Source organism: Apteryx rowi, unplaced genomic scaffold, assembly GCF_003343035.1.
Source record: "Apteryx rowi isolate R43461 unplaced genomic scaffold, aptRow1 scaffold_9, whole genome shotgun sequence".
NCBI lineage: Eukaryota > Metazoa > Chordata > Aves > Apterygiformes > Apterygidae > Apteryx > Apteryx rowi.
The window spans coordinates 6624112-6639817 of NW_020451204.1; the positions used below are offsets into that span (position 1 = coordinate 6624112).

General features: G+C 46.5%; 1 protein-coding gene across 1 annotated transcript in view; it reads right to left on the bottom strand.

Moving 5' to 3' along the window:
- The window catches only part of FRMD4A (FERM domain containing 4A), a 215620-nt gene that overhangs the window by 128338 nt on the left and 71576 nt on the right, over positions 1–15706 (bottom strand). Inside the window, exon 2 of the mRNA XM_026091166.1 lies at positions 7402–7467. Coding sequence (XP_025946951.1) covers positions 7402–7467 — 66 coding nt within the window. The remainder of the gene's footprint in view (positions 1–7401; positions 7468–15706) is intronic.

Here is a 15706-nt window from a genome sequence, read left to right on the forward strand (position 1 = left end):
CCATTCATCTGGTCTAAGGCAACATCTAGGTATCGTACAGAGACTGTGTCTATGGGAGGCGTGCTGATCAGGAAAGCCAACAATGTTCCCAGCACCACGTATCCCTCAGAGCACTGCTAAACATATTTTCCTAACACACTATTTTCAGGTAAACAGCCAGCTTTTCAGCAGAAAAGCTCTTAACTCGTAGCTCACTGGCCGCTCAGCGAGAGCGCTGAACTGCAGTGCCGGCCAGGCTCCCATATCCAAGCAATATCCATCACTTCCCACCGTGCAGCAACCACACCCAGCAGTACATTTACCCCATTTACAGTCATGCTCACTACACTAGAGACAATCAAAACTCTCAAATGGAGACAAGCGAATTAGTAAAAGGTCAGGAAGGAGTCTTTTCCCCAGAAGAGAGAGAGCTGAGCACAGTTAATCTATCAGGAGTGACAGGCTGCTGAGGGGGAATCGTACGGTTCGTTCCGGTGATGTAAATCCTACTTGAGACACTGCTTGGCAGGATCCTTCTAAGATTCCCAGCTCAATCCAAAGCTGTTGATCTCAGTAATTTTTAATGCCAAAGGCGCTCAGAAATCTACTTTGCAATCTTCCAAATACTTCCTGAGCTGGACTACAGTCTTACTCTCACTATAGTAAATCAGGATTTGTTTCTGAAGTCAGGAGACTTAGTGTTGTAGTTAGGGAAAATAAAGCCTCTTTTCCAGCATTTAGATCCAAACACTCTTTCAGCTCTGTTCTATTTTGAATTATGACCTAAATCCAAATTTTGCACATTTTCTCAGTGCAAGGGGTTTCCTAGCAGAAAACTCCACTTTAGGTCAGTCTGGTCTCCAAATATTTGTCTATTCTAGGGGAAGGACACTTTTCTTTGGGGAGGGGTGACAGACCAACACATAAACAGAAAGCCACTTGGAGGATACCTATGAAGCCAACGGTGAGTCCTTGTGTTAAGAAGAGGGATCGCTTCCTTGGCTTCCTAAGGCTGCTCCTTTGGGGGTGCACAGAGGCTGGGTGGGAAGAGGGGATGCAGACAGGATCTCAGCTCCTCATGCTCTCCAAGGCAAGCCCTATGAGCAGCCCCAGCAATATATCCACTGCACCGTTCCTGTGACGGGTGTACGGAGTTTTATCAGCAACCCCCAGGGCAGGCTCTTCCTGTGGGGAGAGCAATCTCAGACATCTGGGCACTCGAGACATATTCCTTACGTGTTACCCCAGTGTTAACCCATCAGCGTGTCCCCGGCAGAGCCGCTTCTGATTCACAGAGAAGAACCAGGGAGCAAGCACAGAGCTGCTGGTTCTTCTCCATGAATCAGAAGCAGCTCTGTGCTTGCTCCCTGCAGCACCAGAGCAAGCCCCATCCCAGTTGTCCCAGCCCCACAGCAGGACTTTGCTGGCCGTGGAGCCGGCAGGGCAGCACTCACCTTCTCGCCCCCGCCTGCCTCCTCACTTCCAGCCCAGCTCCTGGGCGCTGCTTCCCTCCGCAGCGATGGTTAAAAGCACTTTTGGAGCTAAGCCTGCAAATGCTGCAGGGAACCGTGATGATCTTTCACATCGCCGGGATGGCTGCTGACACCCAAACGTCTCCATTTACGGTCAGGGCAGCACGGCTGTGTTTCTGCATCGGTCTGGGAGCTGGTCCTTTTAAAGAGCCACCAGGTCCCACAGCCCCATCCTGACCGTGACGTGGCACTCCGCACCCGCTTTCAGCAGGGGAGGAGGCAGGGTGCAGGGCTGGCACCCACTTTTCTGCGATCCCCGCCACTTCCCAGAAGTGATTCAGTCCAGCTTGGGGCTTGTTTTATCATGCTTTGAGGCTGGGGTGTATTGCTGTGGTTCTCACACAAAACCTCTGTCCAAAATCAGATTCTCCCCAAGGGCAGGCAGGTGCCGTCCTCAGTACCAAGAAAAGGCTAAAGGGAAACTTGCAATATTTTCATTGTGCCAGCCCTGGTAACTGCCCTGAGTATTCGAACACAAAAGAAGTAGGACAGCAAAACACAGGTGAATCCCAGCTGATTGAGATTTCCTGTCCATGAGCAATACTGAAAAGGTTACAAAAACTGTAACAGCATCTTTTGAAGAGGGGGGAACATTTAATTTTCCCCTCTTACCATTACTAGTGGTAATAATTGAGCAAATTATTGCTCCCAAAAGATATCGTATCTCCTGGCCCAGGGCAGTAACCACTGTGCCTCAGCCTGGCCCCAGAGAGGCCGAGCCTGGTGGTGCAAGGGACAACCGTGTGCTCTGAGCGCATCTCCACTGGGACGGCTGAGCTGGTGACAGCCGTCCCCGCAGTGAGTCACCAGCCCATGAGGCGCCTCAGCATACACCCGGCGTTGGCTCCCAGCTCCCAGCATCTCCCAGTCTGGCTGGGAGCCATTCCCGCTGACAAGAGGACAAGGCATGCTAGGCACGGCAGAGACACGTCCTGGCCCCCAAAAGACTCCTAAACAGCTTGGGCAGAGTCACTGTGCAAGGCGAAAAGGTTGGACAAGGATGTTTTGCACATCTCATTAATTTTGGCAGTGCTCGTACACATACCAGTGTTAACATGTTTTTGGATGTGCCTCCATTGCAGCTGGGAGATAGAAATGCTGTGAGCATATTCATTTACTCTGAGCTATTTGGGCAGCAAGAGTTAGTTAAAAAGTGGTAGGATGGACATCCACATGGACTAACCGCCCAAACACCGAAGGATGACTGCAGCGCTGACCCCACGCCGTTGAGCACCAGCTGCTCTTGGTCACTCATCCAGCTGCCCCGAGGCAGCCTGACCCTGCCTATCTCCTCCAAACACAGGCCCAGCACACTTTAGGGGGAAGGTTAGAAACAAAAAGCCCACTATTTCCTACAGGCAAAATTTCAGAGCCCTCCAGACCCCACACAGAGCTCTGCTATGGGCCTCAGACGAGCTCTTTTTCTGTAATAACTCTTCCAGAGAGAAAAAATGAGGAGGCTTAACACTTTCAGATGACAGTTTTTGGAGCTGCCGTCAGATAACAGGCGCAGGCAGCCCGCACAGAAGCAAGGACGGGAGCGAGCCAGGCCACGTGATTCAACCAGCACATAAAAAGTGATGTTTATAAAACCCAACATGAAAAGGAACGAATTGCCAATTACGTAAAACTCTCAAATAAGGCAACGCAAACCTTTCATGTGCAACGGACAAATGATACACAGCCACACGGAAATAATATAACAGATAGCAAGTCTGAGACGGGGGAATGTGAACAAATCCATTTTCCAGAAGCAGGAAAAGGGGACTTGCTCACTGAAAAGGATTAACTGGATAAAGCCAAACACTTTCCTAAAAAACTTGCACTAGAAACTAAACACACATCAAACAGAAACAGAAATGGGAAAAAAAACAGGGTGTAAGAAGATCCAAGGAGCCGGGCTCTGCTGCTTCTCAGAAAGAAAATGCTGTCAAAAAAAAACCCCTATGTAAACTTGCCACACACAACAGACCATCAACAGGCATTTATCAAACGAAACACATCCCAAATGCAACTCCTCTTCATAATCCCAAGTCAAATAGGCTTTGAGTTTCACACCCTCAGGAAGAGATTTCCATATGATCATACTCTGTCTAGTTTATGATCAGACTTTCTAAATTTCAGTATTTATCCGACAAAACACATTGGGGTGAGCTTTCTTTTATCCACAAAGCCTGTGTTTTTGCTTTTTTTTTTTGCTGCTGCTGTACCACTCTGCAGCTGCTCAACTTGGGAAAAGAAGACTTTAGTCGAGATCATTCGACTGACTGAAAACAGGAGCACTCACACCATGGTGGTAACTCCAAGCCCTCGTGTTATGTGCCAAGACTGAAGCAAGCCAGCGTTCACAGAAAGGGTTATAAATGCTGTCTTTGAGCCAGAATCGCACTTTTGGGGATCAGTAATGAAAACAAAACATATGTGCATGAGGGGTCCCACTGGAGATATCTGTGTGGCCAGCCTGAGAAGTCTTTGTAGTTTCAAGAGAAAATCTGTGGTGCCGAAACATTTCAATATTTTTTGGACGAGCTGTCGCACAGAGCCAAGACTGACTCCTCCAAGCAACCACAGGAGCACACTTACCACTTGCCATCCCCCTGCAGACTGCGGTATGGTCCTCATTAACCATAAATTGATACGTTTCAAACATATTCATAAGCCCCCGAGTCTGATCACAGCTAATTCACGCACAGAAAGGGAGTACATTTTGTTTAATACGCTGCTCTTTGCAAATACCCTGATTGTTCTCAGATGCATCTGTTTCTGCCCAGCAGCACTTGAGGCAGCAGGAGAGAAATACATCTTCTCTCCCCTGAGTCACTGACCTAAGCAGTTTCAAGATGCTCCAAGATCCCTCCTGCACCCATGCCAAGGAAGTTGCATACATCTCCCTAGTCCCAGCTGACCCAGCTTCTTCTCCTTTTTCTCCACAGCAACATACAGACACCTCCCATTCAAGCAGCAGGATCCCTAACCCTTCTCCAGCCCAGGCACTTGGTACACGCACACACGCAAGTGCTGCAAGGCTGCGTAAAACCAGATCCGGGTTATAATATTATTTTGGCCTCATTCAGGGGAGAGTAATCAGTTCTACTGCTAATAAGTAGTAGTAGAACTTTAATAATTACTATTACTAAAAATAAGAACTACTTAGTAGTAAGTAAGTAAGTAGTTCTACTACTAATCAGTACTGCTCTGTGAGTCACTTTTAAACTTGCCATAGGAGTGTGAACTTTGCTATGGAGAAGCTTCCAGGAAAGGTCGAGGCTGGTGGGAAGGGACAAATTTCACATGAGAATTTGGGAGCCTTGCTCACGAGCAATTCAAGCCAACGCAGATCTATTTGCTAAGGACCAACACAGCTATGGAAGACTCTCTTTCAAGGCATATAACGTTAAGCAAATCAGCCCTCAGTTTCAGCTCATGGCAAGATATCCACAGATAAACACAGCTTTGAAGTCACAGCCAGAAGCTCCGGATTGGATGAACATTTTATTTACAGCTTCTGATTCAGTTCAGCTGTGAGATAAGGTAATAATAAAAATAATGCTACTTAGAACTTACAAAGCAACTTTTATCTCGAATCTCAGCACAAGCCCAAACAATAAGGGCTAGCTGGTGGGCTTTGCCCTGGCCAAGTGCACGTTGCTGCTCCTGGAGGGATTCTAGTTGCTCAGGGGCCTCCCTGGGGCAAGCACCGCTCACGCGAGGAGCGGCAGCACTCTTCTGCCCTCTGAGAGGCAGCCGTAAGGCCACCATGAAGCTGGTGGCTTTGTCTGTGCTTTATAGGCACACCAGCCGAGACCTAGTGACCCGAAGTGTTTCACCCACATTCGCAAAGATCAGTAGCGCAGGCACAATTTGAATCCAAACATCCTCTTCCTCTGTCATTTGCTCCACCCAAAAGCGATCTATTTACTATCTCTGTGAATACAATCTGCTGAATAACCTTGAAGAGCCTCATTTAACCAGAAAAGCAGCTGAGATCCCTCAGTGGACAATCCTGTGTATATGCAGACACAGTGCTGTTCAAAGAGCTGGGTCAACCTGTATGTAGCAAAGGTTACTGCTTTTTATGGGCATGAATTTTTCACAATCACCTTCTGGCTTTCCCCCATTCACATGTTATTTGAAAACAGTGAAACGATTTATTGTATAAATAAAATTCAGCTATGGGTCACTTGCAAACTAGTTAGTGTGATTTACAGAGCAATTTGCTTCCTATATTGATCACTGGAAATTCCCATTGAAGGTGTGATCAAACACTTAAAAAAATCGCATGATGTTGTTTCTGCTCACTCATGTAATAGCTTCAGAAATGGGTACAGAGCTTTCAAAACCAGTCTTCTCAACTGTGAGATTCACTGTGCTTTCTTTTATGAGCTTGCTTGTAACAAAAATGTTATCAGTAAAAACCCAAAATAAGCAGACTGGTCAGATTGTCAGCTCAAATAGATTTCCAGCAGTATATTTTAAACTGTGATTATTATAAACAATATCTTATTAGAGCTATTTTCCAACGACCAACTCATTTTCATTGAACTAGTAAAAATTTCAACAGCATTTATGTGAAATAGGAATCCAAGTCTTGCACCCTTCTGATTAAGACGGTTGGTGTTTAAGGACATGCCCACAGATGCAACACGCAACTGGTCCTGACCTTCCCCAAGTGATCTGCTAAACCTTGCAGTGCCAGGCACCGGCCTGTGCAGGGATCCCAGCCTTGCAGAGATACCACGGCGTTGGTGCGGTGCTTCGCTTAAACGAATTAGTCATACGGATTTTGCTATTCTCCTTCTAGCCCTGGCCTAGCTTCTTCACAGCTATTCAGGCAATCCCTGGCTGTACAGAGCAAGCGTATGCTGAATGTTTCTGAAAGCTGAGGGACTTAGCCCGCTCGGTGACTAAGTACTTGAAAAAATGTTATCCGTTAACATTTTGCTAATGGCGTTTTTTAAGCAACTTTCCAGAAAGCAGTGCTGAAATGCATTTCCTGTGATTCAAGTTGCCTTCAGAAATCCCCATTCAGGTTTCGGTGTTTGCTGGAGTAAGATCCTGCCTGCCCCAAGTTTATCGGCCAGCGGCTGGTAATTCAAGTGCGATGGGAAGTTTCATTTCCTGTTTCTTGTGCTGCCTGCGGCCAGGCCCAGCAGCATTTGTAAAAGAAAAGACATTCTTCTAATTCTTGCTATTAACCCCTTGGTGATCTCTGAGAGAAGAGCCAAAATTGTCAGAAAGGCTCAGCAGAGGACAGCTTCCATGAGCCCCATCATTACACTGCCAGCATCAATTCAAACTTTTCCCAATTTCCCCCCTTTTTTTTTAATGAATAAAAAGGAAGCTGGAGCAAAAACTTATTTTAATGTATGTTTGTGTTTGCCTGCCCTTTCCACCACCATCTGCAGGCCTTTCCTGGTGAGGATGCACCGTGGTGGGGGGCCCTGCTGCCTCCAGCGACAACCAGGGCAGCTGCCCCACGTCACGCGCCAGCAATTTCAAGTGGCAAGTAAAAAGCAGTGTATGAGCAGATGAAATCATGGGTTAGAGGCATTTTGGGGAGACACGGTTCTCTGTGCTGGCAATTAACGTCTCAGAAAATAGCCAAGTAATAAGGTAGCGTTGTCACTAGTGACCCAAGCTGCCTTTGCATCTCCCTTGTGCCTGGGACTGTGTTAGCACAGTGTAAGGCCAAACCATGGCACAAATTAGCCCCCAGTCCTCCCTGCAGATCCGTCCTTGCAGATCCTCCCCCCTCTGCACTCCTGCTTCCCCTGAGCTCTGCATGCAACCATAGCGCAACGTTGCTGCCCAAACTTGCTGAAAACCCTTTTCTCCCCCCAGCATCCGCAGTTGTAGCAAGCCATCTCATTGCCGAACGCGCGTTTCCTACCTGAACGAGAAGCTCCAGCTTCCTGTCATCGAGGAGGTGCACTTGGCATCTGCGGCCCTCCGTCATCTGCAAGAGAGAAGAGACATGTGCTTCAGGACAGTCACTTCACCCGCTTCATGAGCAGGGTGAGCACGCAGCGAGCGCACGGCACGGCTCCCCAGTGCAAGCTGAAAGCTTTCGGTCACTCTGTTGTTTTCAGCTTGTTTTTTTCCCCCTCTTCCTTGGCATCAGGAAAAGAAAAGGCTGGAAGGAGAAAAAGAAAAACCACCCCCAGTAGCTGTCACAGAGCAGCGTGTGGTGTCTGCTTGGACTCAGCTGCGGGAAGGAGGTCGTTGCAGTGTGAAAAATGGGGCCAGGGAGACGGTTCACAGTGCAGAGGCCCTGACATTTCATACCACAGCCTCCGACTTCACAGCTGCCTGGGCCAGCAGAGGAAACATCCAGACAAGTTTCCAGAAAACTCAACACTCGATAGCAATGATTCAGACATCTCTGAGATAACTCAAAGGCTGCAAACAAGGTTCCTCCCTGGCACAATGCTAGCAGTGCTCTCCTTGGAGTTATACTCATTTGGGCCTTACTCACTGTGGCTTGTCCACACCAGAGAGCCGTCCTACTTGAGGTGCACCACAGGAGTTACTCATGATATTATTATCTTGGTCCAAAGGTGTGCTTCCATACTGGTATAGTTTATTTCAAGTGTTAACAGGTACAGTACTACCAATAAAACTTTTCTGTATAGAAGACTATTTCTTCCAAGGTCCTGTAGATTGGGATGGAAAGAAATACCATGAGCTGTGGCCTGAAGAAACTCCTCTACAGTCAGTCAAGACCTTTGCTGACTCTTTTCTTGCACAGAGCACCATAAGTTAGTTGTAACTCCAGCTCAGCAAAGCCCCTCAGCACGCACACACACAATCCTAAGAAAGACAGCAATCCCACTGTCTGCTAATGGGATATGTACCTCTTAAACCTCTTTTGCTCTTGGAAATCTCTTCCTCAGCATGAGACAGCCTTAGGCAGCATGAAGGCAACCCACCAGCTGCCTGTCCTTCCCGTGCCATCATGCACGCCAAGCCCCCAGTGGTGCTGGCGGCTCTGACCTGACGGGCAGCTCCAGGGAACGTTCCACCCTCTGGCCAAGGTACGTTCCAGAGTGTTACACTGATCTTCTGCTCAATGCAATGACATTTCTTGCCAAGAGAAGTCCTAAAGTACTGCCAAAACAAAACAGAGGCTCCTCGTGAGCCTGCCAGGGTGGATATAGTCTATAGTCGCAGTGCATGGGGCCTTTCTGCCTGCACCGATCACTGCTCTCCACTGGTGACATCTGAGCTGGCTCTCAGATCCAAAGCTGCCTTACTGGGAGCTGGGATACTTGGGCTCAGACGGTTAACTGAGGATAGCTCTGCTTCCAGACTCGAGTCCTGAGGGTTAAAAATCACATGCTCCTGCAGTTTGACAGTGACCAACACGTTCCAGTCCAGGAGCAGTTATGGGCACAGGCGAAGGAGACCATTGTTGAGGACGAGTGATTGTCCTCCCACCTCCCACCACTTGGCCTGTGCGAGACCTCTGGAAGTCCCAGCTGGTGCTTGGCCATTGCTGCTGTGGGACACAGCCGGGTCAGGTCCCCAGCAGCATCATCCTCGCCCCAGCCATCACCAGCTCTGTCCCACATCCCTCTTTCTGGGACAGACCTAGCCTTGCTCTGGCCCCTGCTTCTTCCCCCTAGTAAAATTCAGTTGTGCCAGCAACACTAAGGAGCCTCCAGCTGGTCTTGCGAGACAGAGAGTTTATTATGAGGCAACTTCAGTGAAAACCAGCTTTTCCTTTCAAGCAGCAACCTGCCTCAAATTTACAGTCCTGGCCACATACAAGCCCATGCGGTCCAAGCAGCCTGTACCCACATGGTTACTTACACCGGAATGTCTCTGGAATATCATGTATACTAAAAAATATCAGTTTCCTTTTCATTTTCTGTAAGCACAACTGGAACGCTGGCATTCAAGCCAAAGGAAAGCCTTGTAAAACAAGACTTCTCATGAATGTCATCCAGTTACTGCCATGGCAATAAATTGTCTTCTTACAAGAGGTTCTCTGGTAAGTTATATTATACAAAATATTGCTTCTCATAAGGTGTATTACTTGGTGAGTGAGATTTTCTCTATGAACTCTGTTTGTATGAAATGGCTTTCAGCTCGGTTGTAAAGATATGCAAGAGACTTGCCATCTGAGGCCTTGACAGAAAGGAATTGCAATATTTTGCCCTTCTCAGAATAAGAGAAAACCATTAAATTTTCTATGCAGGGCTGTCCTTGAACGCCACACTGAACAGTGCCATGGCTAAAATGGGAGGTGAAAACTCAGTTGATAGGCTCTGTTTCTGCATCTCTGTAGGCCTCTTACTGTCAGATATCTGCAGCATCCCAAAGATGGTAAATGCACATTGATATTCTGATTTTATTATGAGTATATCCAAGGCAGGAAATAAAGCAGTGACTTGATCACAGAAGTAACGTGATGGCAGAGACAGCAACACAGTCCAGCTTTCCTGCTTCATCATGTTATACTTGATCGGTTACAACAAAGTGGAAATGAGAAAACAAAAAGCAAAAAGGGGGAGAGGAAAACTTTATGAAATGTTTGGCTTTCTGCTTTAATGTTGCAGGAAAGGGCTTGCTTTCCATGTGGAACTTCTCTAGCTCTCCATAGTTCTCCAACCCATAGTTTCATATCCTCTTAGTGCCTTGGCTTCCTAAAGAAATCCCAAATGTAAATAGCTGGTAACATGAAGCATCAGAATAAAGTGAAGCGTTATTGAGAGAGAGGAGAGGCTGTGTCACCACTGTACAGCCCGATGCTCCTGGCAGGGGGATCGAGACCCCCGAGACCAACCAATCCCAGCCCCAGGGACCAACACAGACCAAAGGTGAGCCTGTGGCTGTGGAATAGGACACTCCAAGTTTTGTCTGTGCTGTCACCTTGAAGCTGAGAGGAGCCATAATATACGTCGTTGGAAATCTGCTATAGCATTTCCTTTTAGAGACAGGACGTCCAGCCATGGTGCTTTTCACTTCCCTTTGAAATAAAAGATGCTTTCCAGAAAAAGAAAAGAAAAGAAAAGAAAAGAAAAGAAAAGAAAAGGAAAGAAAAGAAAAAAGAAAAGAAAAAAGAAGAAAATAAGAAACAGACTTTCTACTTGATGTAAGCTAAAACATGATGGTTCTTCCCTCCCTCCCTTCTGGTTTATTATTCCACCAGGTGTCTGGAGCCCACACTATGTGCTTTTTTCTGTCATCAGAGTAATACAAACTCAGCTAGTTTGTCAGAGCAAGAAACAGGAACGTTTCAAGGCACAGCGAGAAGGAACTGATTTAGCACAGTCTGTCTCCGTGAAAGATGCTGCTTCCGGCACTTTGCAAATCCGATATTCTGCACTGTCATCTGCTGCACTGTGAGGAGGCTGTGGCAGGCTCTTGGTGGACAAGTCAAGGAACCCCTGTGTTATCGGAAAAGTGAAATCAATACCAAAGCCCTACAGATGTGACTGTGGGAGCAGGAGGTCATTAAACAAAAACTCAGAAGAACCGGATTTTAGATGGAGGAAGTCTACAAAGAATAAAATGAGGTTCTTCAGCTCCTGAGGTTCTTGCACACAGAAGGACATGAGGGAACTGAAAGCTAAGAGTCACAAAGTCACGGCCTTCCTTTCGCCATGGAAAATCATCGTCCAAGCAAAGAGATAAGAAGCGATGTGCAGAGCTGTTAACAGAAGACAAGGACACTTGATATGGAAGGGCAGTGTAGGAGTTTGCTACTGATCACTTGAGTTCCTGGGCTTCACTGTGAGCTCAGTGAGTGACAGTGGCTTCTTGTATCAACACAGGACACCCAGATTCTCTCTGGAGGGCAAGATTCAGCTACCCTAACTCCAGAAAGTAAAAAGTCAGATGTCTAATTTAACCTAACCATCTAGACCCCCTTGATGATCAAAGTAGAGAGATGCACCCTGGACAGACAATTCATCCCGGGCATCCTAAATGGAGTTTCTCTCCCAGCAGACATGCCTATTTCTTTCCATTGACTGCCACGGGAATCTAACTTTGCACCACTTAACTTTTAGACATTTAAAGTTAGGGGATAAAATTCCTAAATGAGCTCCACAGTCATATCTGCTGCTTGCTCATCTCATGCTGCTTGATTGTCTCATGTCTGAAGCCGGGCTTTAGTGCTCGGACCAGGAGCACCCTCCATACAGGAGCCAGGATGCTGCATCCACAACAACTCTGTTTATCCCCAAATTATTGATGCTTCTCATGAACTGTGAAGAGGTGGGACGGTGTTACAAATTTGTTAGTGCTAGCAGTTCATCCATATGGTAGAGCACTGCTATTTCATGTGTGAATATGGGCCACATGCACTTCATGGGCCAGACTTATCACAAACTCAGATGGAAATTATGCACCAAAATACATAACAGATTTTTTCAAAACAGTTCAGTCACATTCTTCTGAAAATCTGCCACTTATTTTAGTGCCTACACATGCAACATGACCCCAGAGTGCTTGAAAAACTGAACGTGACTGCTTTTAAAAAGTCATGTCATTTATGTGCATGGGTATGTAAAGACTAGGGATAATATATCTCCAATACACAAACACAGATGGTATTTATAAGGCATGTGTAGAGCTGAAGCAATGTGTTTTTGTGGATGAGGTACGGGATTAGTGTTCAGGAGGCCTGGACTGGAGGGTGATCGTACACAAAGCACGCTCTCTTTCTCTGCACCTTGGTTTCTGCACCTAGAAGATAGGCAAAAATGATGCTGACCTCCTTTGCAAAATGCTTTGAGATCCATCAGTGGCATCACAGGCCGTGCTACACACTTGTTCATTCTGAATATAGGACTGCTACAGAAAGGAAGTATCTCTTGTGGGTACTCGCTGCCTCTTCTGGATCTTAGCTGTTTTGTACAAAGAAAGCATGTTCTAGTTACCTGTGTCATAAGCATCAGATTTAAATCTCAATTGGAGGCTCCTATGCAGATATTTACATAAAGGGTTTCCTAGGAAAGACAGACTGACAGTTGTTTTGCAGTCTTACATGAACCGTTCTGGCAATGCCCTTCCTCTCTATTTATCTTTGTCATAACTCCAAACACTGGCTAGGAGCATCCTACAAACTGTCTGTGACACAGCCCAAAAATCCACACCCCGCTCAGCTAATCCCTGGATGCAAGTCATTTTGCCACTGAATTATCACTAACTGTCCACAGGGCTGTTACATCCAACGCAAACAGCAAAGATGACAGGAAGAAACGGCTCCAAAGGGAACCTTTCCCTTTCAAAAATGAAAAAAATCCTCCTGGTGAAAGCACCGTCATACTAAATAACTCAAAGGCACCAAACGCAAATGCTATTTACAATGGCAGTTCTATAAATATCCATGGCATGTTTCATTAGCCAGTGACTGCAGAAATGAAGAGGATACAGTGTACTCTTCCATGACTCAGATCAGAAATTATAATTGGAGGGAGAATATTTCCTAAATACTTGCTGCATATATAGGAGGCAATTACTGTACTGAATACACAAAAATCTGTGCCATTTTGCCTGCTCTTTGGACAGACCCACTGAAAGGACGCAGAGAAAGATGACAGTCCTCTGATTAAAATAAACTATTAGATTAAACATGCTGCTCCCACTTGACCGCTTTTACCGACTTCTTGTCCTGGCAACTCTTAAACTTGTAAGGAGACAGAGGAAAAAAGTGGTGTGCCTCTGTTTATTTTGTGCATGAAACAGCACTTGGCTTTGCTGAATTGAGGCCAGCCTTGCAAATGGCTGTCTGTCACAGTGACCGGTCCTGTATCTTTGCTTGCTCGTATCCACCTGGCACCTCTTGTCTTACACTCACACACTAAGATCTCGGAGGACAGGACAATTTTTCTTTTTCATTCTGTGTATTCATAGAGCATCTTCCCCGGTAGCTGGTTTTGATCAGCACCTAATAAAATTGACAGTGGCTGTGGTGAGGAAGAGGATGACTCTGCAGACAGTGCCCAAAGAGTTGACTCAAGTGGCTGAGCCCTGCATGGTATCTGGGGCCAGCAGCACGCAGAGGGGACATCGCCAGAGCTAGCACTGCTCTTAGTGGGAAGAAGGAGCGTATCCTTCACCCAGATGGCCAGGAAGCTGGCCAGGCTCTGCCCAGTGGACACTGTCCCCAGTGGCTTAATTATTTTTGAAATCCTTTGTTCGTGACTCAGTGGAAACAAGCCCTGAAGAAAGAGAATGAGATGACGGTTGGTGCAAATATGATTCATCCTTCCCAGATATGGGGCCTGTGCACCATGCTGCAATCCCTATTCTGGCATGTGCTTCGGCATAGTTTAAAGCACTGCTCATGCTTGCTTGCTTTCCAGGCTCAAAGCCCCGGGCTCAGACATTTCCACTGCTTTCCCTCTTTGCCAGAAAGGACCAAATTGAACAGGCTAACTTCCACCTGAGCCTCTGAGGATGGGGAAACAGTCATGAGGGACATGAGGCTGAGGGATTGCAGCATGATCTATGTTGTTTGAATGTGGTCCTCATTTTTGCCTTTTACGTGAATGAGTCTTTTCTGAAACAATACTGGAAAGTTTGGTTTGTAATTCTTTTCAAGAGGGAGGAAAATTATTTTAATTTGGTATAAGGCTCAGGGCAATACAGGAAGCACAGGTCTATACTGCCTGTCTTATTTGCAAAGGTTAGGGGCACAGCACACAACATGGTCTGAACTTTCTGAAATAAGATAGTACAAAAGTGCAAATATTTGTCACTGCAACGCATAGGAACACAATGCACAACACTTCTACCATTTATATTTGTGTATGAAATGATTTTGCATTGGAAAGGCTATTTGGTGCTGTGGAGTGGGAGAGGTTAGTTGTAAGCCAGCTGGCTTTTCCCTAGGAAGGAGCTCCTGGCCATATACTCAGGCATCTGCCATCTTCCAGCAGGACTTCTGGAGGAGAAATGATGTGTTACATTTCCAAAGAAATAGGAGCATCCTTCTTGAGAAGGGAGCTTGGTGGCAACTTGTACTTTGGAGACAAAAGCATGGGCTCAGCATAGATCTTGCAAATGTGGCTAGGGGAGATGCGAAGAGAAGTAGCAGGGCAATAGCTGATAGCTGGATACCAAGTTCTAATGCAGCATGGCTTTCCATGTTAGAGGAGTGCTCTGAAGCTCTGAAATACATGCACTGTAAATAATGGGAGGAAGGGCCAGAAAAAATATGCTGAAGATTATGTAGCATCTCCCACAGGCTTTGCAGGGCTGGTCAAACATGTCACATGCAAGGCCTTTGGCTTCCCCTGTGAGCCTCCTTATCCCAGCCCTTGAAAAATCAATGTCCTTACCCCACAGAGTAGGGAAAGGAGATGAAACTGCTGAAACCACAGTTACATACACAGCTCTGCTGTCCTGCAGGAAGGGAGTGCTGCTGTCCCTTTTGAGGAGCTTGATGGTGCTCGATGGGACCTGGCGCACGGGGAATCTGCACAAAAGGACGCGTTGCAAAGGGGCAGCAGAAGGCGTTGCAGTTGTTTCTGCAAGCAATTGCTGCCGGAAAGAGAGGAGAAAACAGCTTAAATACTTAGAAAGCAAGAGTCCTCCTCGAGAAATGAAGCGGATGCAGTGGGGCAGACTTCGCAAGAGGAAAAGATCTGTGTCGTGTGCGCGTATCGCCTGACTTCATGTCAGCCAAGGCGGAAGCACTCTGTGAAAGACGCGGCCTCACCATTGTGTGAATGCAGACAGAGGAATGATTTGATAAAAGTTAAGGAGAGCTAAATGCTGGGTGACCTGGCAATTTCCCTGTTTTGTCTTGAGAGTTGACAAAAGAATTCCTGGCCTGCTGAAGGCATCTTCGCTTCCTGAAGGCTAAAAGCAACATTTTCCAGCCTTACTCAGGCTCCCAAATCACCCAGAAACATCTGCACAGGTTATTTCTCATGCTTTCTGTAAACAGCAATCAGCAAAAATGCTCTGATTCAGCAAAGCACATAACCATGTACATAAATCCCTTTTATTTCAGTGTGACATAAGCAAGCATTTAAAGTGGCTTACTGTATCAGAGCTGAAATGAAAAACCGTCTCCTACGATCTGTAAGTCCATTTACAACATCAAGCAATAACTCTCAGGTGAACTTTAAAGCTGAGAACACCACATCTTAACCTCAAAACACTTGGTACTTGAGCCATGTAGCTAGAATTAAATCTAATTCCAACGCCGCATTTTAAACCAACCATGGCATTAC